This window comes from Herpailurus yagouaroundi, unplaced genomic scaffold (genome assembly GCF_014898765.1).
Source record: "Herpailurus yagouaroundi ecotype Mexico unplaced genomic scaffold, PumYag 141, whole genome shotgun sequence".
NCBI classification, from domain to species: Eukaryota; Metazoa; Chordata; class Mammalia; order Carnivora; family Felidae; genus Herpailurus; species Herpailurus yagouaroundi.
In genome coordinates this window covers 48,057,692-48,080,786 of record NW_024412396.1, presented here as the reverse complement: position 1 = coordinate 48,080,786, position 23,095 = coordinate 48,057,692, and the positions used below count along the sequence as shown (strand labels likewise).

Below are 23,095 nucleotides of genomic sequence, written 5' to 3'. Positions count from 1 at the left end.
GTTAAATAATTCCCCACCAAAAGATACCTAGATCCCCCCCCCCCCCCCCCCCGCCCCCCCCGGGGGGGGGGGCCCCGGGAGTACTTTGTAGATGTCATCAAGTTAGGGATCTTAGGGAGAATAGCCTTGATTATCCAGGTGTTCCCTAAATGTAATCACACATATCTTCTTAAGAAGGAGGCAGAGAGTGGTGCCTGGGTGGCTCAGTCAGTTGAGCATCCATCTTTGGCTCAGGTCATGATCTTGCAGTTCATGAGTTTCTGCCCCACATTGGGCTTGCTGCTCTCAGTGAATAGCCTGATTTGGATCTTTTGCACCACCCCCCTGACCCTCCCCTGCTCATGCTCTCTCTCAAAAATAAATTTAAAAATATTAATAATAAAAAAAGAAGGAGGCAGAGAAATAAATATGTGACACAGATGAAAGAGGAGAAGTCAACATGACCACAGAGGCAGAGATTAGAGTGATGTCCTCACAAGCCAAGGAACGTGGCAGCCATCAGAATCTAAAAGAAACAAGGAACAGATTCTCCCCTAAAGCCTTCAGGCAGTGTGGCTTGGTCAAAACCTTGATTTTGGCCCACTAAAACCAATTTCAGACTTCTGGCCTCCAGAACTGTTTTTGTTCTTGCTGTTGTTTTTCAGAACTATTGTTTTAAACCACCAAGTTTCACCAAACATAGGAAATTAGCAGGAGTCAGAAGCCTTGGCAACTGGGATGGTGGCAACATCATTAACACAGATAAGGAACACAAGAAAAATGATGGTGAGGAATTAAAATTTAAATATAACAAGTATTGGGGCACCTGAGAGGCTAAGTCAGTTAAGACTTTGACTTTTTTTCTTTTGTTTATTTTTGAGAGAGAGACAGAGAATGAGCAGGGGAGGGACAGAGAGAGAGAGAGAGGGAGACACAGAATCTGAAGCAGGCTCCAGGCTCAGAGTTGTCAGCACAGAGCCCGACGTGGGACACAAATTCACAAACCATGAGATCATGACCTGAGCTGAAGTCAGACACTTAATCGACTAAGCTGCCCAGGCGCCCCAAGCCTCTTACTCTTGGTCCGACTCAGCTCAGGTCATGATCTCACAGTTCATGGGTTCAAGCCCCATGTCTGGCTCTCTGCTAATGGTACAGGACCTGTTGGGATTCTCTCTCTTCTTCTCTCTCTGCCCCTTACTCACTCTCTCTCTCTCCAAAATAAATAAATAAACTTAAAAATAAATAAATAAAAAGTTCCAGAATACCACCTGGAATTCTTAAAAATAAAGTAAGAAAGAAAGAAAGAAAGAAAGAAAGAAAGAAAGAAAGAAAGACAAGACAAATTTGAACAAAATACATATAATAAAAAAATCTCATTTTTATATTTAATTCTAACTCTATAAAAGCTTTAAAACATCTTTAAAATGTTTAGGTCTTTTGTACTCTCTGATTTTCTTTGGATAACCAAATTTAAGACACATGGTTTATATATTTTCTCTGTCATCTGACAATTACTGTGGTTAAACAGGTGCTAGCTTCTGGGATTACATAGTATCTCTAGAATGTTTATTCCAATAATGAGAAAACCCAAGAACCATCTGTTACTGTGGATCACTTACTTAAGCCATTGAGGTTGGCAATTTTTTCAATGCAGTTTGTAGACAGTGAAAGCTTCCTTGAAAAGAACAAAGGAAAACTTGAATTAATATGAAACAATTTTAAATGATGTATCAGAAAAATAAATAAATGGTTTATCAGAAATTATTCCTCAAGTGCCCATAGAAGATAATATTTAAGTCATATTTTCTTTTTATACTAAATCTTTTTCCCCCTCAGACATGGCATGTATTCTTTCATTTTGAAATCCTCATCCTTTTTTTCTGATCACAAAATTAATACATATTCATTGCAGAAAATTTAAAAAAAACTTTTTGAAGGTAATTTAGTATTATTTATTAATTTTTTTAAATGCATGTGTTCTTTGACCTAGTAATTCATTTCTAAGAATAAATCCTACTGAAATACTAATACAATGCCAAAAGATATATAAGCTAGATTATTTATTGTATTATTGTAATAGCAAAAAATAGGGAAAAATCTCTAAACATCTAGCAACTGAGGGATAGATAATGAAAAACTATACTGTCACTAAAACAAATGAAATTAGGCTCCAGATACCAGCTTGGGAAGACATCTATGATATGTGGTCAAGTTAAAAAACCATCTAGCAGAACAAAACATTTTATGTGATCCCTTTTGATAAAAAAGCAGAACTATATTATATGCATGTGTGAAGATATTTATCTGCTCATGTGTTAAATCATTCAGAAATGCATGCTGAAGAAGTCATAATGTAATGCTAACCATTCCACAGATATCCCCAGAGATAACTACTTTTAATGGTTTGTATACATTTGTCTAGGTTTTTTCTACTCATAATTTAACTATATAAAAATTTTAAAGGGGGGGCGCCTGGGTGGCGCAGTCGGTTAAGCGTCCGACTTCAGCCAGGTCACGATCTCGTGGTCCGTGAGTTCAAGCCCCGCGTCGGGCTCTGGGCTGATGGCTCAGAGCCTGGAGCCTGTTTCAGATTCTGTGTCTCCCTCTCTCTCTGCCCCTCCCCCGTTCATGCTCTGTCTCTCTCTGTCCCAAAAATAAATAAACGTTGAAAAAAAAAAACTTAAAAAAAAAAAATTTTAAAGGGAGCATAACTACACATTCTTAGTCTTCCTTTCTTGACAAAAGTTTTAATATTTCAGTACATTTCATGCAAAAAATGTAATAAAAGCTAATTTTATTGAACACAACGTGTGCCAAGTATTCGTCTAAGTACTTGTTACATAAACCGGTTTTGTTTGTTTTAACCATTACAACAATCCTGTGAAATAAGTATTATTATTATTATCTGCATTTTACAAGTGAGGAAACTGAGGTACAAAGATGTTAAGCAATTTGCCTAATATTACACAGCCATAAAGGGGCAGAGCCAAATTTAAAACTCTCCAAAAACTGACTCTAGAACATGTGATCTTATCCTTTATGATTTGACTTGAAAAAGAATTACTCATTTTTTTACAAAAGCAATTACTGTAGTGTAAATTATTGATCAAATCTGTATATTTTCTAGCCATCCCCAATTCCTGACAACTCCCAGTGAAAAATGGAGTGCCTTAAATCTGGGAATATGACTGGGATGAATTCTTTAATTGTTGTTTAGGCAATCTGCCCAAAGAGATTGTCAGCCAAAGTATGAACAGGCTGACTCCTTCCAAGCAGTTCCAAGATAATTTGGTACCAGGTACAAAACCTTCCCAAACATTTGCCTTTGAGATGGCTTTATGATAAAAAGATATTTGACCACTTTGAAACAGTGCTCTTTGGAATCATGCTTTTAAAGCCAAAAAAAAAAAAATAAATCTAGGGTGGATTTTCATATAATACACAGTGCTCTTATCATAAAGGACAAGTTACATACAATAACTAAATATGTTTGCTTCTCCCTTTCATTCCAAAGACAGATATTAGTCTAATGCATGGGTTCACAAATATGCATAGAAGAGTCACTCAAGCTGCTTATTATAGATTCCTAGGTTTCATCAGTAGATACTCTATTTCTATATATTTGGTGTGGGGCTTACCTCCTGCATTAGGAAATTCTTATGTAGGTAGTTAGTGCGCTACATTTAGAAAAACACAGACTAAAGAAATCAGGAAGAATCCCAAGTGATTCTATAACAATCTACAGCTCCAACAAGACACTGCAGCCTGAGAGCATGGTCACAAGGTGTCATGGTATAATTGCCTCAAATTATCCACAGAACCTTGCTAAAAAAGTATGTAGAGTATTGAGAAAATAACTTAAGAGGAATTAATATAGGGGTGCCTAGGTGGCTTAGTCAGTTAAGCATCTAACTCTTGATTTCGGCTCAGGTCATGATCTCCTGGTTTGAGCACAACATCAGTCTCTGCACTGACAGCACAGCACAGAGTCTGCTTAGGATTCTTCCCCACTCTTTCCCCACCCATGCTGTCTCAAAATAAATAAATTAATTTTTTAAAAAAGAGGAATTAATATAGATCTGATACCTAAAGTCATGGGAAAATAGGATTATAAAATGATAAGTATAATTTGATCCCAATAAGGAAAGAAAAATTAGAAGGCTCTGTATCAACATGCTAACACTGATTCTCAAAAGATGGTGCAATTTTGGTTGATATTAATTCCTTTCCTTTGTGCTTTTTATATTTTCTAGATGTTTTAACAATGCATTTTTACAATTGAAAAAATTTAAAGCAGTATCTGTTAGGCCTCTAGTCTGTATAGTACTGACTGGCTAATTTTACAAGAGAAATACTAGCTTTTATAATAAAGTCTTATTGTATTACTTAGTTATTTAGTTTCTCCCAAGAGACAAGAAAAATTCTATTTTCCAGGCACATTATAAAAATTTTATTGAAAAAAAAAGTACTATATTGGGGCACCTAGGTGGCTCAGTCAGTTGAGCATCCAACTTCGGCTTAGGTCATGATCTCACAGTTTGTGAGTTTGAGCACCACATTGGGCTCGCTGTTGTCAGAGCAGAGCCTGTTTTGGATCCTCTGTCCCCCTCACTCACTGCCCCTCCCCTGCTGGCACTTTCTATCTGAAAAATAAATAAACATAAAAAAAAAAGTACTATATCGTTCAGGGTTACTTTATTACTAGTCCCCCATAAACCAATAATCTTTTATGTTTGGCTTTGCCAAAGGGAGAATTATATTAACCAAACCAACAAACAAAAAGAAACAAAGATCACAGAAAACAAACACTTTTTTTCTAGTTTATGTATGTTAAAAAGGAAGGGGAAAAAAACACAAGAGAACTTACTCGCAATTAGCAAGTGTGGACAGAGATGCATCCATCTTCTCTATAGGGGGAATCTGAGCATAAAGCTTTATCTCTTTGGCTTCAGATGGCTTCTGACTGGTTTTCTCTTCCTATGATAAAAATTAATTTGGAAGAAAGTGATCCCTGATTATAATACAGAGCTAAAGTCCAGAATTTTGCAAGGCTTTTCAATGTTTATTTCAAAACAAAAATCAGAATTTTGTAACCTGTGCATTCTTTACAGTTCACTTAATGAGATTTACTAACTAACCCTGATCACCAGGCTTTTACATGGCTCGTTCAGATAATTGTTAGATTCCAACTGAATGAAAGGAGGAGGAAAGAAAATAACTTTTATTTCTGTAACATTTAAAATTCTTTAAGAGTCTATCAATGAACAAAAACAAAACACGACAACATTTTCTTGGGAAGAATTCCTTGTGGCTAATCACCCTTTTCTTAAATATCAGATTTAGATCTGGAAGATTCAACTATTTTGCAAATCTTTTGCTATACATGGTTCAGTCTGAGATAGAACCCCAGATACCAAGAATTTTGGAAGATACCATCTTTACAACACAGCTGAGGTCAAAGCTGTTTGCTCTATAATAATTTACTACTAAATTCTACCTTAGAGGAGCTCCTGGGTGGCTCAGTAGGTTGAGTAACCGACTCTGGATTTCAGTTCAGGTCATGATCTCCCGATTCATAAGGAGTTGGGCTCTGTGATGACAAGCTTGGAGCCTGCTTGGGATTCTCTGTCCCTCTCTCTCTGCCCCTCCCCAACTCACAAGTGCACATGTACTCTCTCTCTCTCTCAAAATAAATAATTTTGTTTCAATTTTTAAAAAATTTATTTTGAGAGAGAGAGAGCAAGTGGGGGAGGGGCTGAGAGAGGCAGACAGAGGATCTGAAGCAGCCTCTGTGCTGACAGCAGAGAGCGTGATGCAGGGCTTGAACTCACAAACCATGAGATCATGACATGAGTCACCCAGGCACCCCTAAATAAACTTAAAAAAAGCTTTAAAATAAATTCTACCATAAAGTTTAATTTCAGTACTATGTACACAATTTAAAATTTAATTATCAATATATACTGCATCATAATATTTTCTAAATACCTCAATACTTAAAGTCAGTTCTCTCCAACAAAACAGGAAGCTCCTAAGGTGCAGGGACCATTTCCTTTGCTTCCCTATGTTTTCTATAACATAGTGCAATATAAGACACATAGAGGCTTATTTTTAAAAGTCAAATAATAAGATATCAATACTAGAAAATATATGATCAGTTGAAAAAAAAGATCTAATACACATCCACTTGGTACTTATTTTTGTGCCATACATTTGTAGGTTAGGGGAACAGAAACACATACCTAATAGACCCTCAATAAATGTTAGATTAATCAGTGAAAGAGTGAGCTTAATGTCTTCATATAATCTTAAAGTCAAAGATTTATGGCCACAATATGATCTAGAAATAGAACCGACAACCCAAACCAAAAAAGCAATTACTTATTATCATAAGTAAATAAAGTCCTAAAATCTGATTCAAAGAAAATCTAATCTAATAACAAGCTTATTCCATATGTACTTTTTTCTTTAACAAAACAGATTTGGGGCACCTGGGTGGCTCAGTCGGTTAGGTGTCCAACTCTTGATATCAGTTCAGGGTCATGAGTTCAAGCCCTGCATTGGGCTCCATGCTGGACACAGAGCCTTCTTAAAATAACAAAAAACAAACAAACAAAACTCCAGATTTTTCATTAACCAAACAGAAATGAATTATTTAATCAATCAATTAATTAATTTAAATGTTTATTTATTTATTTTGAGAGAGAGAGAGAGCATGCAAGCGAGCGTGGGGAACGGTCAATGAGAGAAGAAGAAACAGAGTCCCACGCAGTCTCCAAGCTTGTCATCACAGAGCCCTATGCAGGGCTCGAACTCATAAACTGTGAGATCATGACCTGAGCTGAAATTGAGAGTTGGATGTTTAACCGGCTGAGCCACCCAGGCACCACCAGAAATGTGGTTTTTAAAGGCAGAGTACAAAGAAGTTTATAAGCACTAAAACAAGAATTCAAGAATTTTTTATTCTATCCACCCTATTTTCCCTAGACACCATCTCCTGAAAGACTTTTTATTCAAAGCCTAGCTACAAAAGCAAAAGATGCATTGTTATACAAAAAAACTATTGATAACATTGACAAAAAAGCTATCACAGGGCATAGAAATTGAGGAGCCATCTCTATACTCTGTGGAAAGTATATCTATAATGCTGAATTACTACTGTTCAAACATCTATAATGTTGAATTACAACTGTTCAACATTCTTTATAGAATGTTATATTCAAAATATTTATAGTTTATATTTAATGCATGTTTTGTACAATGTAGTTTCCTTTCTAATGTTAGTATCTGCTTTAGTATGTTTTCCAGCTTTATTGACATGTAACATTGTATAAGTCTAAGGTGATGATTTGATACATGCATATATTGCAAAATGATTAACACAATAAGATTAGCTAACTCATCTATCACCTCACATAATTTTTTTTTAGTGCTGAGAACATTTAAGATCTACTCTCCTAGCAACTTTCAAGTATATAATACAATATTATTAACTATAGTCACCATGCTGTATATCAGATGCCTAGAACTTGTCTTATAACTAGAAGTCGTACCCTTTAACCAACATCTCCCCAAGTCCCCCACATGCCAATCCCCAGCAATCAACATTCTATTTTTTGTTTCTGTGCATTCAGCTTTTTTAGATTTCACATATGAGTGAGATCATAGAGTATGTCTTTCTCTGTCTGACTTATTTCACTTATCATAATGCACTCAAGGTCCATCCATGTTGTCATAAATGGCAGGATTTCCTTTTTGTGGCTGAATAATATTCCATTCTGTATATATATACATTTTTAAATCCATTTATCCACTGATAGACATTTAGGATACTGATAATGATATAACCCACTGATTTTAATCAGATTTTCCCAATTTTGCTAGTATTCATTTATATATGAGTATAAATGCTTTTGTATGTGTGTATTAAGTGTATACAATTTTATCTGTGTAGGTTCATGTACCAACCCCCACAGTCAAAATAGCTAAATAGCTCCAGTACCACAAAGATTCCTTGTACTGAATGATCAGATTTAAATACCTATCCAAAAACTCTCCTTGTATGGTCTCTAGAAGAGGTAAAAATTCATATACTCACCCATCTGGCTAGAGCTTCTTTGATTGTTGTTGCTTTTGCCTTAAAAAGAGAAGAAACAAGAGTGTCTTTATTGGTATGATTTGTTGATTCAACTTTTATGCAGTAATTATTAGCCTTGGCATCTACTATTGAAAAGATTAATTTCTTTCTTTCAGACTTTATATGCAAACAAGCATGTTTTAATTTCCTGGAATCAGAATGATTTACTTAAATACCTTTCAGAGGTGCACCTGGGTGGCTCAGTCAGTTAAGCATCCAACTTCAGCTAAGGTCATGATCTCATGGTTTGTGGGTTCAAGCCTCACATTGGACTCTGTGCTGAAAGCTCAGAGACTGGAGCCTGCTTCGAATTCTGTGTCTCCCTCTCTGTCTCGGTCTTTCCCCCACTTGCACGCATGCTCTCTCTCTCAAAAATAAATAAATAAACATTAAAAAAAATAAATACTTCTCAGATAAATTAAAGAAATCATGGTGTAATACCCATATACTTCACTCCACTTGCTTTACAAAAAAGATATACCTTTTAACATTTGATATTAAAATATATCTTATTTCACTGATTCTAAGATCTACATCTTTTACATTTTGACATCTTTGAAATTTGGATGCATTTTACAACCAGGAACAATTTACAATTACTGTGGCCAGGTGGCAGTGGTAAATATCTAGAAAAATATTAACCATTTTATTTCATATATTTATATTCCTTTTTATGTTTGTAGACAATGATATATGATAAAAATTTACATGCCCAAATACAATTAAAAAATTTTTTTAATGTCTATTTATTGATCTTTGAGAGAGAGAGAGAGAGAGAGAGCACGCACACAAACAGGGGAGGGGCCAAAAGAGAGAGGGAGACACAGAAGCTGAAGCAGGCTCCAGGCTCTGAACCATCAGCACAAAGCTGGACAGGGGGCTCGAACTCACAAACTGTGAGATCACTACCTGAGCCAAAGTCAGATGCTTAACCAACTGAGCCACCCAGGTGCCCCCCAAATATATTTAAAAGAACTCTGTTAATAAGAACAAAATAAAAATTCTAAAGGACAGGAAATTACCTGTCAGGGTTTAATTCCAATTTCTTATTTTTCTTTCTTAGAACATAAAATAATGTTGCACTTTATAATCAATAGTATCTCAGATTCAATTTAATATGACACAACTTTAAATGTGAGAAAAGGAAGACATCCTTTGAATTATTGCTTGAGTTAATTGCTAGAGTTAATTAAAAAAAGAACAAAACCCCAAACAATAACAAAAGGAAAAATGTTAAAGTATAGTTGACCCTTGCACAAGATGAGCATTTAGGGACACCAACCTCTCTCCCCTGAACAGTCAAAAATCTGAGTATAACCTTTGACTCCCCCAAAACTTTACTAATAGCCTACTGTTGACCAGAAGCCTTACCAATAAGATAAACAGTGGATTAACACATATTTTGTATGTCATATGTATTATATACTATATTCTGACAATAAAGTAAGCTAGAGAAAAGAAAATGTTATTAAGAAAATCATAGGGAAGAGGAAAAACATTTATAGTACCACAGTGTATTTAACTGAAAATAATCTACATAAGTGGACCAGTGCAGTGTTGCTCAACATGTATATCCTCACAATGGCATATACATGCCATTATGTCTAGAAAGTAAAGACATAGTAATAAATAGCCCTTGAGTTACAAAGTAAACTATAAATTAAAGTAAAACTAAAGACAAAAAATATTAAAATTTAAGGAATATAACATTTAAAAGGAGACTTACGGCTTCAAATACATTTTTTTTTTTCAAGATGTATATTTATTTTTGAGAGAGAGAGACAGAGCATGAATGGGGGAGGGGCAGAGAGAGGGAGACCACAGAATCCAAAGCAGGCTCCAGGCTCTGGGCTGTCAGCACAGGGCTTGAACTCATGAACCGTAAGATCATGACCTGAGGTGACGTCAGACACTTAACCAACTGAGCCACCCAGGTGCCCTCAAATACATTTATTAAAATATAAGAGAAAACATTGAGGAGGGCACTTATTGGGATGAGCACTGGGTGTTGTATGTAAGCAATGAATCATAGGAATCTACCCCCAAAACCTAGAGCACACTCTAGACACTTTACGTTAGCCAATTTGACAATAAATTATATTTTAAAAAATAAGAGACACAAAACAAATATGCTAAGCATTCAAGACATTTCAATAAGCACATCATTGCAAACACAAAGAAAGCTGAAAGAAATACAAAGGAAGAAGTTGATGAAAACAGACCAGAGGAAAAAAAGATGGACATAACTAAAAGTTGGTTCCTAAATTTCTAGCAAGCCTAACTAAGAAAAAGACAGCTATAGAACAAAAATATAGAATCAGAGGAAATAATATAGATACCATAAAGATTTAAAAGTAAAATACTGGGGCGCTTGGGTGGCTCAGTCAGTTAAGCATCCAACCCTTGATAATGGCTCAAGTCACAATCTCATGGTTCGGTTCATGAGAAAGAGCCCGAGTCTGGCTCTGAACTGACAGTGTGGGGCTTGTTTGGGATTCTCTCTCCCTCTTTCTCTGCCCCTTCCCTGCTCACACACTTTCTCTCTCAAAATAAATAAATAAACATTAAAAAATAAATAAATAAGGGGTGCCTGCTCAGTCAGTTGAGCATCTGACTTTGGCTCAGGTCATGATCTCATGGTTTGTGAGTTCGAGCCCCACATCAGGCTCACTACTGTCAGCACAGAACCTACTTCAGATCCTCTGTCCCCCTGTCTCTACCCCTCCCCAGCTTGCACTCTCTCAAAAATAAACATTTTTAATAAGCAATAAATAAATAAATAAATAAAGTGAAAATAAAATTTTATAAGCAAATATGTGGTAATAAGTTTGAAAACCTAAACAAAGAATGCATATTTAGAAAAAACACAAAAGTGCTGAACTGTCACAGGAAGAATCAGAAAACCTGAATAGGCCAATAACTATTTTAAATGTTAAAAAGATAATCAGGGCACCTGGGTGGCTCAGTCGGTTAAGTGTCCAGCTCAGCTCAGGTCATGATTTCAGGGTTCATGAGTTCGAGTCCCGCATCAGGCTCTGTGCTGACAGCTCAGAGCCCAGAGCCTCCTTCAGATTCTGGGTCTCCCTTGCTCTCTACCCCTCTCCCATTTGCACTCTGTGTGTGTGTGTGTGTGTGTGTGTGTGTGTGTGTGTGTGTGTCTCTCTCTCTCAAAAATAAATAAACATTAAAAGAAATTAAAAAGAAAAAAAAAGATAAAGGCGCACCTGGGTGGCTCAGTCGGTTAAGCATCCGACTTCGGCTCAGGTCAGGATCTCCCAGTTCACGAGTTCAAGCCCTGCATCAGGCTCTGCGCTGACAGCTCAGAGCCTGGAGCTTGCTTCAGATTCTGTGTCTCCCTCCCTTTCTACCCCTCCCCTGATTGCGCTCTGTCTCTCTCTCAAAAATAAATAAAAACATTAAAATAAAGGGGCGCCTGGGTGGCGCAGTCAGTTAAGCGTCCGACTTCAGCCAGGTCACGATCTCGTGGTCCGTGAATTCGAGCCCCGCGTCAGGCTCTGGGCTGATGGCTCGGAGCCTGGAGCCTGTTTCCGATTCTGTGTCTCCCTCTCTCTCTGCCCCTCCCCCGTTCATGCTCTGTCTCTCTCTGTCCCAAAAATAAATATAAACATTGAAAAAAAAATTAAAAAAAAAAATAAAATAAATAAAATAAAAAAGATAATCAGAGATTTACCTTCATTCTCCTTTCCTAAAGCTCCAAGCCTAGATAATTTTACAAGTAAATTCTGCCAAGTTTTCAAGGAACAGATATTCCCTGTTATAAAAGTTGTTTCAGAAACCAGAAAAAGAGGGAAAACTGCTAATTTATTTTATGAGGCTAGAATAACCTTGATGCCATAATCAGATAAGGACTCCTCTTCTCAGCATAGATTTGAAAATCCTAGATACAACAACAGATCTCCAAAGCCAATGGAGAATAATAATCGTGATCAAGAATGGCTAATCCCAGGAGCATAAGGATTGTTTAACAACAAAAAAGCCTATAAATATAATTTACTAAGAGTTAAAGGGAAATTGCCTATCTAATAAAAGCTACATACCAAAAACCTAAAGCAAATGCCATATTTTATGAAGAAATTCATTCATTTTAGCAAATATTTATTATCTACTATGTACCAAACATTCTTTTACATGCTTAGGACATATCAATGAACAAAACAAAGATTGCTGCTTTCCTGAAACTTACATCTATTGGCAGGAAACAGATGAAAAATAATATATTTAATAAATAAATTATATAGTATATTAGAAAGTGACAGTTATTAAGGAAATTGGCTGCTTAACCAACTGAGACACCCAGGAGCCCCTAGAGTATGTTTATTTTAAATAAGATGGTTAAGGAGGATCACACTGGAAAGATCGAAAAGTATATAATCAGAGGAGGGGTCCGAGATGGCAAAGCAGCATCAAAGTTCTCTGCTTCTCATCCCTGAAATGCAACTAGATCAGCATCAAACCACTTTGCACACCCAGAGAATTAATCTGAGGATTAACACAGCAATCTGCATAACTTAAGCCACAGAACTCGGCAGGTATTCGGGATGGAGAGGTGAACTGGGGAGAGAGAATCTGTGGAGGGTAGGGAGTGGTATTTGCGGAGAGAGGACAGAGAAGGGGGGGGGAGAGTACAGGAAAAGCACTCCCCTTGAAAGTAGCTGGAGAGAGGGGCGCCTGGGTGGCGCAGTCGGTTAAGCGTCCGACTTCAGCCAGGTCACGATCTCGCGGTCCGTGAGTTCGAGCCCCGCGTCGGGCTCTGGGCTGATGGCTCAGAGCCTGGAGCCTGTTTCCGATTCTGTGTCTCCCTCTCTCTGTGACCCTCCCCCGTTCATGCTCTGTCTCTCTCTGTCCCAAAAATAAATAAATGTTGAAAAAAAAAATTAAAAAAAAAAAAAAAAGAAAGTAGCTGGAGAGAAAGAGAAAGAGTGAAAGCACCCACAAGTACCTAAACAAGAAAAGAAGAGGGAAGAGGGTTTCAGTGTCATTAGGATTCTATAAATAGGGCAGAGTAGCATCAGAAATTCTGCAGCCCAATACCTGGAGGTGCTCTGGTGGGAAGGGCAAATCCCCAGAGGCAGGCAGTGAGGTCTGAGCAGTCCATGGGCCACACAGGGAGAAGTGGTTCCCCTGCTACCCTGCTAGGAGGGCATTTGGTAGAGGCCATGCAATCTGCCCACAGGCAAAGGTCCCAGCAGACCCCAGAGGACATGACTGCTGGTATTGGAACAAAAATGCCAGAGTGTGGTAAAACCTGGTGTGGGTTGTGTGTTGTGATTTACCATAATCCCTGAAACACTGCCACTATGCCATCAGATGAACTTAGACTGGGGCAAGCCAGCATCCAGCCACAACCTCTCATCCTCTACAGCAGCATCATCACAAGGAATGTCCCCAGGGGCAAGCAGGCATCCGGCCATTGCTCAGCAAGACCCTTCCTCAGAGGGTTGGAGCAGGTCTAAGCAGCAGGGCCCTCAGAAGTGAGGGGTTTGGAAACACAGCCCCATCTGAGATAAAATTCAGGAGGGAGGTGCCATCTAAGCTGACAGCTTAGACACAGACAGTGTAGAAATAGGGAGTGGATGGAAACCAGAAACAAAGAAGTTGTGCTTGATTGCCAGTAGGGTAGAGCAGAGTTCTGATAGTAGAGACGGAGAAGCTGGATGCCATTTTCACCTCTGACACATGCACACAAACACGTGCACGTGGGCCACACTGATCCGCTCCAGTAAGCTAAGCAGCGCCACCTAGCGGAGAACAGAGTCATTACACCACGACCTGTCCAACTGCACCAACCAAGCCCTAGAGAAACACCATAAGTCTCCACCTGATTAGCGTACGGACTATAAAGTGCTTCATAGTTTGACTTCTAGGGGAAACCAGATGTAATTTCATTCAGAATTCATTCTGTTCACTGGTCCATCTATTTGGGTTTTTTTTTGTTTGTTTTGTGTTTTTTCTTTTCTTTTCTTATTCTTGGATACAGAAAGAGAAAAAAAATATTTTTATTCTCCATTGTTATATAATTAAAAAAAATTTTTTACTACATTTTTTGGAAATTTATTTTTTTATTCTATTTTACCTTCTTCAATTCATTTCATTGTATTTTATTGTATACCTTTTTTTAATTTTTAAATTATTTCTTACTTTTTTCTTTTTCTTTTTCTTTTCTTTTCTTTCCTTTTTTCTCTATGAAATTAAGCTTCTTTCAAGGATCTAGGATCAGCATGTCAAACATACCTAGGATCTAGCTTCCTTTATTTGATTTTTTGGTATTGTTTCTAATCTTTTTAATTTTAATTTTTTATTTTATTAATTCTTTTTCTTCCTCCAAAATGACAAAACTAATTAATTAACCCCAAAAGAAAGAATAGGAAGAAATGACAGTCAGGGACTTATCAACACAGATATAAGCAAGATGTCTGAACTAGAATTAGGAGTCATGATAATAAGAATACCAGCTGGGGTTGAAAAAAAGCATAGAATCCCTTTCTGCAGAGATGAAAGAAGCAAAATCTAGTCAGAATGAAATTAAAAATTCTATAACAGAGATGCAATCTCAAATTGTTGCCATGGCTGCAAGGATGGATGAAGCAGAGCAGCGAATCAGTGACATAGAAGACAAAATTATGGAGAATAATGAAGCAGAAAGAAGAGAGAAACTAAGGCAAAAGAGCACGATATAAGATTTAGAGAACTCAATGACTCACTAAAAAGAAATAACATCCAAATCATAGGAAGCTTCTGGGGAAGATGAAGAGAGAGAAAAAGGGGTAGAAGGTTTATGTGAGCAAATCATAGCAGAAAACTTTCCTAACCTGGGGATAGACACAGACATTAAAATCCAAGAAACACAGAGAACTCCCATTAGATTCAACGAAAAGGCATATCATCAACAAGGCATATCATAGCCAAATTCACAAAATACACAGATAAGGAAAGAATTATGAAAGCAGCAAGGGGAAAAAAGTCCTTAACCTATAAGGGAAGACAGATCAGGTTCACAGCAGACCTATCCACAGAAATTTGGCAGGCCAGAAAGGAGTGGCAGGATATATACAATATGCTGAATCAGAAAAATATGCAGACAAGAGTTCTTTATCCACACAGGCTGTCATTCAAAATAGGAGAAATAAAGAGTTTCACAGACAAACAAAAACTAGAGTTTATGACCACTAAACTGGCCCTGCAAGGAATTTTAAGGAGGACTCTCTGAGAGGAGAAAAGACAAAACAAAACAAAAAAGACCAAAAGCATCAAAGACTAGAAAGGACCAGAGACCACCACCAGAAACTCCAACTCTATAGGCAACGCAATGGCAATAAATTAATATCTTTCAGTACTCACTCTAAATGTCAATGGTCTAAATGCTCCAATCAAAAGATATAGTGTAACAGAATGGATAAGAAAACAAGATCTGTCTATATGCTGTTTACAAGAGACCCATTTTAGACCTAAAGACACTTTCAGATTGAAAGTAAGGGGATTGAGGGGTACCTGGGTGGCTCAGTCAGATAAGCGTCCGACTTTGGCTCAGGTCATGATCTCACAATTTGTGAGTTCAAGCCCCACTTCAGGCTCTGTGCTGACAGCTCAGAGTCTGGAGCCTGCTTAGGATTCTGTGTCTCATTCTCTCTCTGCCCCTCCCCCACTTGTGCTCTGTCTTTCTCTGTCTCTCAAAAAAAATGTAAAAAAAATTTTTTTTAATAAAATAAATAAGATATTTTAGGGGCTCTTGGGTGGCTCAGTTGGTTAAGCATCCAACTCTTGATTTCAGCTAAGGTCATGATCTCACAGATAGTGAGATCAAGTACCAAGTCGGGCTCTGCACTGACAGCTCAGAGCCTGCTTGGGATTCTCTCTCTCCCTCTCTCTCACTGCCCCTCCCCTGCTTATGCTGTCTCTCTCAAAATAAATAAGTAAAATTTTTTTAAAAAGATATTTTGGGGCACCTGGGTGGCTCAGTTGGTTAAGCATCCGACTTTGGCTCAGATCATGATCTCATAGCTCATGGGTTCAAGCCCCTGGTCAGGCTTTGTGCTAACAGCTCAGAGCCTGGAGGCTGATTCAGATTCAGTCTAGGTATCTCTCTGCCACTCCCCCACTTGCGCACTGCATCTGTCTCTCAAATATAAATAAACATTTTAAAAGTTTTAAAATAAATAAACTTTTAATAAAGAATATTCTCTTTAAGATTCCAATACATCAAAGATACCTACTATCATTCCTACTGTTTAACATGGTATAAGAGATCTTTGTCAATGTTATAATAAAATACAAATTAGAATGATTAAAAGGAGGAAATAAAACTCACTATTGGCAGATGATCATCTACATTAAGAACAGTAGAATAAATTGGCAAATATTAGAACAAATGGAGTTCAGTAAGTGAAGAACACTACTGAGAAAGTTAAGAGAAAAGTTGTGAGAAGATATTTGCAATATAAAACCAACAAAAGACTAATATCTAGAATGTAGGAGAAACTCCTAAAATTCAGAAACAAAAAGGAAAATTAGAAAAATTTTACAAAAAATATAAACAGAATTCACAGAAACTGAAATCCAAATGACTAACAATATCATGAGGTATTCAAACTCACTGAAAATCAGAGAAATGCAGAATAAAACAATGCGATACTAAAATACATCCTCAGCTTGGCAAAAGTTAGAAATTTGGTGAGAAAGAAGAACTCTCATGCATTGCTAAAGGAAGTAAAAACTAACAGAGCCAAGGGTGCCTGGCTGGATCAGTCCGCAAAGCATGCAGCTGTCAATCTCAGGGTGTGAGTTCAAGACCCACATTGGGGGTAGAGCTTACTTAAAAAACAAACCAAACTAGCAGAGCCATTACGGAAAGTAATCCGACAGTGCCTAAGGAAATTAAATATGCACAGGCCCTCTGACTCTGAAATCCCACTCCTGGGTACATTTCCCAGAGAGATCCTTACATGGGCCCATGAAAAAAACACACAGAAGAATACTTTCAAGTTGGAAGCAATCTAGTAGTCTACAAATTGGTTTATAAGGTCACTAATTCCTCTATAGATTGCAGGAGTCAAAAACAGAAATGCCTAAAGGACCAGTGGATAATGGATAAATGGGTAAAAGTGGCCATATAAAGATGTTAACCTTTACTCTAGTTCTAGAAAACAACTGGCAGGTGGGACTTGATTTACCCTAATATCACATTTCTTCAAATATTAAAACTCCATTATTGAAAATAACACCCATGGGGTGCTTGGGTGGCTGATTCGGTTAAGTGTCCGACTCTTGATTTCAGTTCAGGTCATGATCTCATGGTTAGTGAGATCGAGCCCTGTGCCAGGCTCTGTGCTGATGGCGCAGAGCCTGCTTAGGATTCTCTCTCCCTCTCTCTCTGCCCCTCCCCTGTTCACTCACTCTCTCAAATAAACATTTTTTTAAAAAACACCCTTATTTGGGGGCACCTGGGTGGCTCAGTCAGTTAAACATCCGACTTCAGTCCAGGTCATGATCTCATGGTTCATGAGTTCGAGCCCCATGTGGGGCTCTGTGTTGACAGCTCAAAGCCTGGAGCCTCTTTGGATTCTGTGTCTCGGTCTCTCTCTGTTCCTTCCCTGCCTGTGCTCTCTCTGTCTCTCAAAAATAAATAAACATTAAAAAGTTTTAAAGAAAAAACACCCTTATTTTATGTACCAGTAAGAGAGAAAAGATGTTGCCAGGGCTCCTGGGTGGCTCAGTCGGGTGAGTGACAGGCTCTTGATTTCGGCTCAGGTCATGATCCCAGAGTAGTGGGATCAAGCCCCAGGTTGGGCTCCATGCTCAGCTCAGCTTAGCTTAATATTCTCTCTCTCTCCCTCTGCCCCTCTCCTCTACTCTCTTTCTATAAATAAATAAATTAAATTAATAAATAAATAAAAGATGTTGCCAATTATATGACACCACCATATTTTAGTAATACAAAAATGGGTGTAAAAATATATCCAATGGGGAAATATGATATTTCTGATTTTTCAGAGAGGCCATAAATCTGGGTTTTGATGTGAAATATCATTTAAAGACATTGGAAGCTAGTGTTTTTAAATTAAAAAACCATGTGGGCCTGATTTCTGGAGGAGTCTAGAACCACCAGTTTCCAGTCTCAGCTAGCTTCCTGATTCTCTATTTGAAGATTTTCAATAATTCTCATGGTACATGCTTTCAGAATTATTTAGAGCTGATTATTTCTTCACCTGAACATAAACCTAGGTTCCACAGGTGCCTGAATGGCTCAGTCCATTAAGTGTCAGACTTCAGCTCAGGTCATGATCTTGTGGTTTGTGAGTTCGAGTCCCACATCGGACTCTGCACTGGTGGTGTGGAGCCTGATTGGGATTCTCTCTCTTTCTCTCTCTCAAAATAAATAAACTTAAAACAAAACAAAAACCTACGTTCCAGAACTTTTTACTGTCTTTGGTAGTGGTTTTCAGCTACATGTCTGTGGAATAAAGTAAGGAAAGCACAGAGAAAACTACTTTTAAAAGAGTAGTATTTAATCTTGTGGCTGAGGGCAGGCATGAATTCGTTATCATTTCAATTTCCTGGGCTCAATTTCTCCCCACTTAAACAGCACTGGAATCACAAAAAGAAGACAACTAATTAAGGATGCCTGGGTGGCTCAGTCTAAGCATGAACTTCATCTCAGGTCACTCAGGTCATGATCTCACAGTTCGGGAGTCATAGTTCGCGAGTTCAAGCCCTGCCTTGCAAGGGCTCTGTGCTGACAGCGCAGAGCCTGGAGCCTGCTTGGAGTGCTGTGTCTCCTTCTCTCTCTGCCCCTCCCCTGCCCCTTGTTAACACTCGGTGTCTCTCTCTCTCTCTCTCTCTCTCTCAAAAATAAACACTGAAAATAAAAAAGACAACTAATTATACTTATTCTTCATAAACATCTCCATCTGGCAGGACAATCACATACATTGCTAAACAGCTCTGACTGGGTCTGTAACCAACCAACAACATTCCTTTTCAAACTACTAGCTGGATCTACCAAATCTGTAAGCAAAACAGTGCATACTTTAAGTAGGAGTTGAGGAACATCAGTAGGTAAAATCACTACTTCGGAAAGAGCTTTGATTGGATAGACCACTGATAGATTTCAAATCCAAGGTAGTGGTACTTCGCTAAATGTGATGGGACACTCTTCAATTTTAGAATCACTTGAGGTGCATTGCTGAAATGGACATTCCCGAACCCCATCATATTAAAAATTCATAACGTGCATTCCAACAAGCTCAATCTTGGGCCGCCTATACTTATGCATACTTAAATTTGAGAAACGCTATCCTAATATATTCTATCAGAGTGGGCTTTCCAATGCTACCTAATAACTGCACTTACACAGTCATTCAGAGGGCAACTTGGGCACATCACAGGTTAGGAATACTGCTGCACTCGGTGTTACCCACATTCCTCTCATAACTAGCTCCCCGCGTCCCGTCTCGCCAGAGAGAAAATTACTTCTATGTACAGAAAAATCCTTATTCACACACTCTGCCTTCCATCACCTTTCCCACTCTCGTCCGCTCTTTTTCGAGCATTTCCTGTCCTTTGCCCTCCTTTTCTCTGTCAGAGTCCGACCATATTAACCCAACCTGCAATCCGCCCCAGGCCGCCCTCACTCCAGACCACCCGGTGGCAGGGCTTCTCTTTCGCCTCAGGCCTCTGATTCCTGAGCTAGCTAGCGTCGGTTACCGGCTTCCTTCCGCTGATCGAGGACCCCCCCACCCTTAACACGCCACAGTCACCCTTTTCCACTTCCAATCCCTTCTCCTCTTTGGCTACGAGGCCTAGAGGGTACTCACCATTCCGGCCGTTGCTACTGTCACTGCTCTGGTTGCTAGGGCCCGCCGAGGTCAGTGCGCGTGCGCACTTCTCGGAACCCTCCGCGGATCCCAACCCTGGCAGCGGTACTTTCTCCCCGCCCCCCCGGTGGCGTGAGCGGGGCATTGTGGGATGGCGCGGCGGCCGCTTCGGTCCTCCCGCAGGGCTGCAGCTCGCCTCCCGGTCGCTGTGGTGGGGCTGCTGGTGGCGTGCGGGACGTGAGAGCTTAACGGCGCAGAGTGGTCCAGAGATGCTTTTTGCCGAAAGCAATTTCAGCTAATCTGAAGTGATGTACCTGCCTAAGTTTAAAACTTTAAAACCTTGCTATAAAATTCCCTTCCCCTGCAGACTGCCCCTCGCATCCTTCTTTTTATCACCTTCTGTAATTCACCTTGGCATCCGATTGAGGCTATATTCAGCAGAATTTCCTCGGTTACCTTCCCCCAGCCCCTCCAGAGGAGAATGAAAGCATAAAATGCTGGTTTTATAAAACCGAAGTGTCTTTGTCCCCTCCCCTCCTCTTATTAAATTAGACAAAAATGGTAAAAATACTGAGTTGCTAAGGGCATGGAGAAATGGGGACGCGTATATACCTGTTTATAATGACACAGCCTTTCTGGAGAGCTGTTGGCAATAGTATAAAAAGCTTTAAAAACGTGTGCACCTCTGTGACCCAGTAGTTCGACTTCTAGGACTTCATCCTGAAGGAATAATCAGACAAGTGCAGAGATTTATGTTCAAGGTTTTAATAGCAGAAAGATAAACAACCCAAATGTAAACAAAAACGAATTGGTATTACTGAACTTCCGAATGATGAAATAATATTCTTCCATTAAAAATGCTGCTGAAATGCATCTGCTCACATGCAGGCAGCCATGATGTTTGAATTTAAAATGCAAGTTATCAAAACAGCTGTTATAATCTTCTTAAAAATTGTACACTGAACACACATTTATACATACCTATATCTTAAAGAATATTATGAGGGTCTATTGTTTGTTGCAGATTGAATTGTGTCCCCCTCACCCCCACAATTCATGGGTTGAAGCTCTAACCCCAATGCGACTGTTTGTGGAAATAGGGACTTTAAGGAGGTAATTTCAGTTAAATGAGGCCATCAGAATGGGGCCCTAATGCAATATAACTAGTGTCGCTATAAGAGGAATAGATACACCAGGAGTGGTGGTCACAGAAGAAAGGCCATCTGAGGACACAGTAAGAAGATGGTCACCTGGAAGCCAACAAAAGAAGCCTCACCAAAGACTAACACTTTAGGCACCTTGATCTTGGAATTCCAGCCTCCAGTACTGTGAGGAAATAAATGTCTGTTGTTTAAGCCACCCAGTCTGTGGTATTTTGTTATGGCAGCCTTAGCAGACTAAAGTGTTCATTTTGCTTATTTTCTGGTTATTCTATAATGTGGCTATTTTAAATTTTGAAATAACAAATTTCATTTTGAAAAAGGTAATTTAACCATAGTTATTTAAAAATAGGAAAAAGTAAAATGTGTATTAAAGAAAATTAAAATGAATATTTATAACATATGCAGCCTTTTTTCTTGTAGTGTTGTTTTGTGTTTGTTTGTTTGTTTGTTTGAGATCTCCACACCTCTACATGTCTCCAAACTAGAATTTTTCTTGGCTGCCAAAATCTTTGCCAGTTTTGTTGATGGGGTTGAAAGGGGAATCTAATCCTCAAACAGATCTCATAACAGAGTATGCCTCTTACTCAAAACTGTGGATTGCATCATAAGGCATTGCATTAATTGTGAAATATCATTAGCAAATTAATTTTATCTTCATACTTGCTCAGAATGTTACTTCTACTTCTTGTCATTGGAGGAGTAAACTTTGACCATGAATATGTTTTATTTACCTCTATATAAACTATTTACCAATATATAAGCAAAAATTTACTGGTCTCTGAAAATTAATTTATAATATCATGCAACATTTCCCATCAAGTACATTTTGAGTTTCAGATTCTCAAAGGTTAAAAACATTCACACAGGGGCGCCTGGGTGGCTCAGTCGGTTGAGCGTCCGACTTCAGCTCAGGTCACGATCTCCTGGTCCGTGAGTTCGAGCCCCGCGTCAGGCTCTGGGCTGATGGCTCAGAGCCTGGAGCCTGCTTCCGATTCTGTGTCTCCCTCTCTCTCTGCCCCTCCCCCGTTCATGCTCTGTCTCTCTCTGTCTCAAAATAAATAAATGTTAAAAAAAATTAAAAATAAAATAAAAATTAAAACATTCACACAGGAAAAGAATGAAGAATTATATACTTTGGATCCTTTCTTTGTTCTCTTAAATCCTGGCAAAATAGATCCCAAAAGCTGTTCACCAGAAACTATGGCTTTGGATCTACTTGTTGCTGCAGGCCTAGGAGAAAGATAAGAGAAAGGTTAAAAATATTATTGAAACAGTTTCCCCAAATTCAGAAATCACCAGACCCATTGAAAAGGAACAGTAAAATAGTGTGAAATGATAGCAAACCAAATGTTAAGGAAACTTTAATGTTCTAAACAAGAATGTGGGTTGAATAAAAGAAAAATCATCATGTTTAACAGCTGATTAGAGATTGAGCAAAATAGCTAAAAGTTGTATACCCTAAGGGCGCCTGGGTGGCGCAGTCGGTTAAGCGTCCGACTTCAGCCAGGTCACGATCTCGCGGTCCGTGAGTTCGAGCCCCGCATCAGGCTCTGGGCTGATGGCTCAGAGCCTGGAGCCTGTTTCCGATTCTGTGTCTCCCTCTCTCTCTGCTCCTCCCCTGTTCATGCTCTGTCTCTCTCTGTCCCAAAAATAAATAAACGTTGAAAAAAAAAAATTTAAAAGTTGTATACCCTAAAATAAATTTTTTAAAAAAAAACTTAAAGCCTGAGAGAGTCATTAATTATTTAGGTTATTTATATAGTCAAAAAATTTATCAGCTCAAATTAGAGTGAGCAATGTAGCAATTTTCAATAGTCCACTTCCCAGATTATTATTCTCATTATACTTATTTGGTAAAAAGCCAATTTCTCCCCTATGTTTTTGGTCTGTTTTTTAAAAAACATCATTTAGGGATGTCTAGCTGGCTCAGTAGGAAAAGCATGCAACTTTTGATCTCAGGGTCGTGAGTTTGAGGCCATGTT

General features: G+C 38.5%; 1 protein-coding gene across 2 annotated transcripts in view; it reads right to left on the bottom strand.

Moving 5' to 3' along the window:
• Positions 1–23,095, bottom strand: part of DNAL1 (dynein axonemal light chain 1) — a 60,848-nt gene that overhangs the window by 35,612 nt on the left and 2,141 nt on the right. Inside the window, exons 2-6 of one of the 2 annotated variants that reach the window (XM_040477636.1) lie at positions 22,247–22,343; positions 20,563–20,670; positions 8,081–8,119; positions 4,850–4,959; positions 1,602–1,657 (exon numbers count right to left, since the gene is read on the bottom strand). In XM_040477636.1, the coding sequence (XP_040333570.1) occupies positions 1,602–1,657; positions 4,850–4,959; positions 8,081–8,119; positions 20,563–20,670; positions 22,247–22,343 (410 nt within the window). Of the gene's footprint in view, positions 1–1,601; positions 1,658–4,849; positions 4,960–8,080; positions 8,120–19,950; positions 20,046–20,562; positions 20,671–22,246; positions 22,344–23,095 lie in introns of those variants that run through there. The other variant, XM_040477637.1, reaches the window with a different exon arrangement.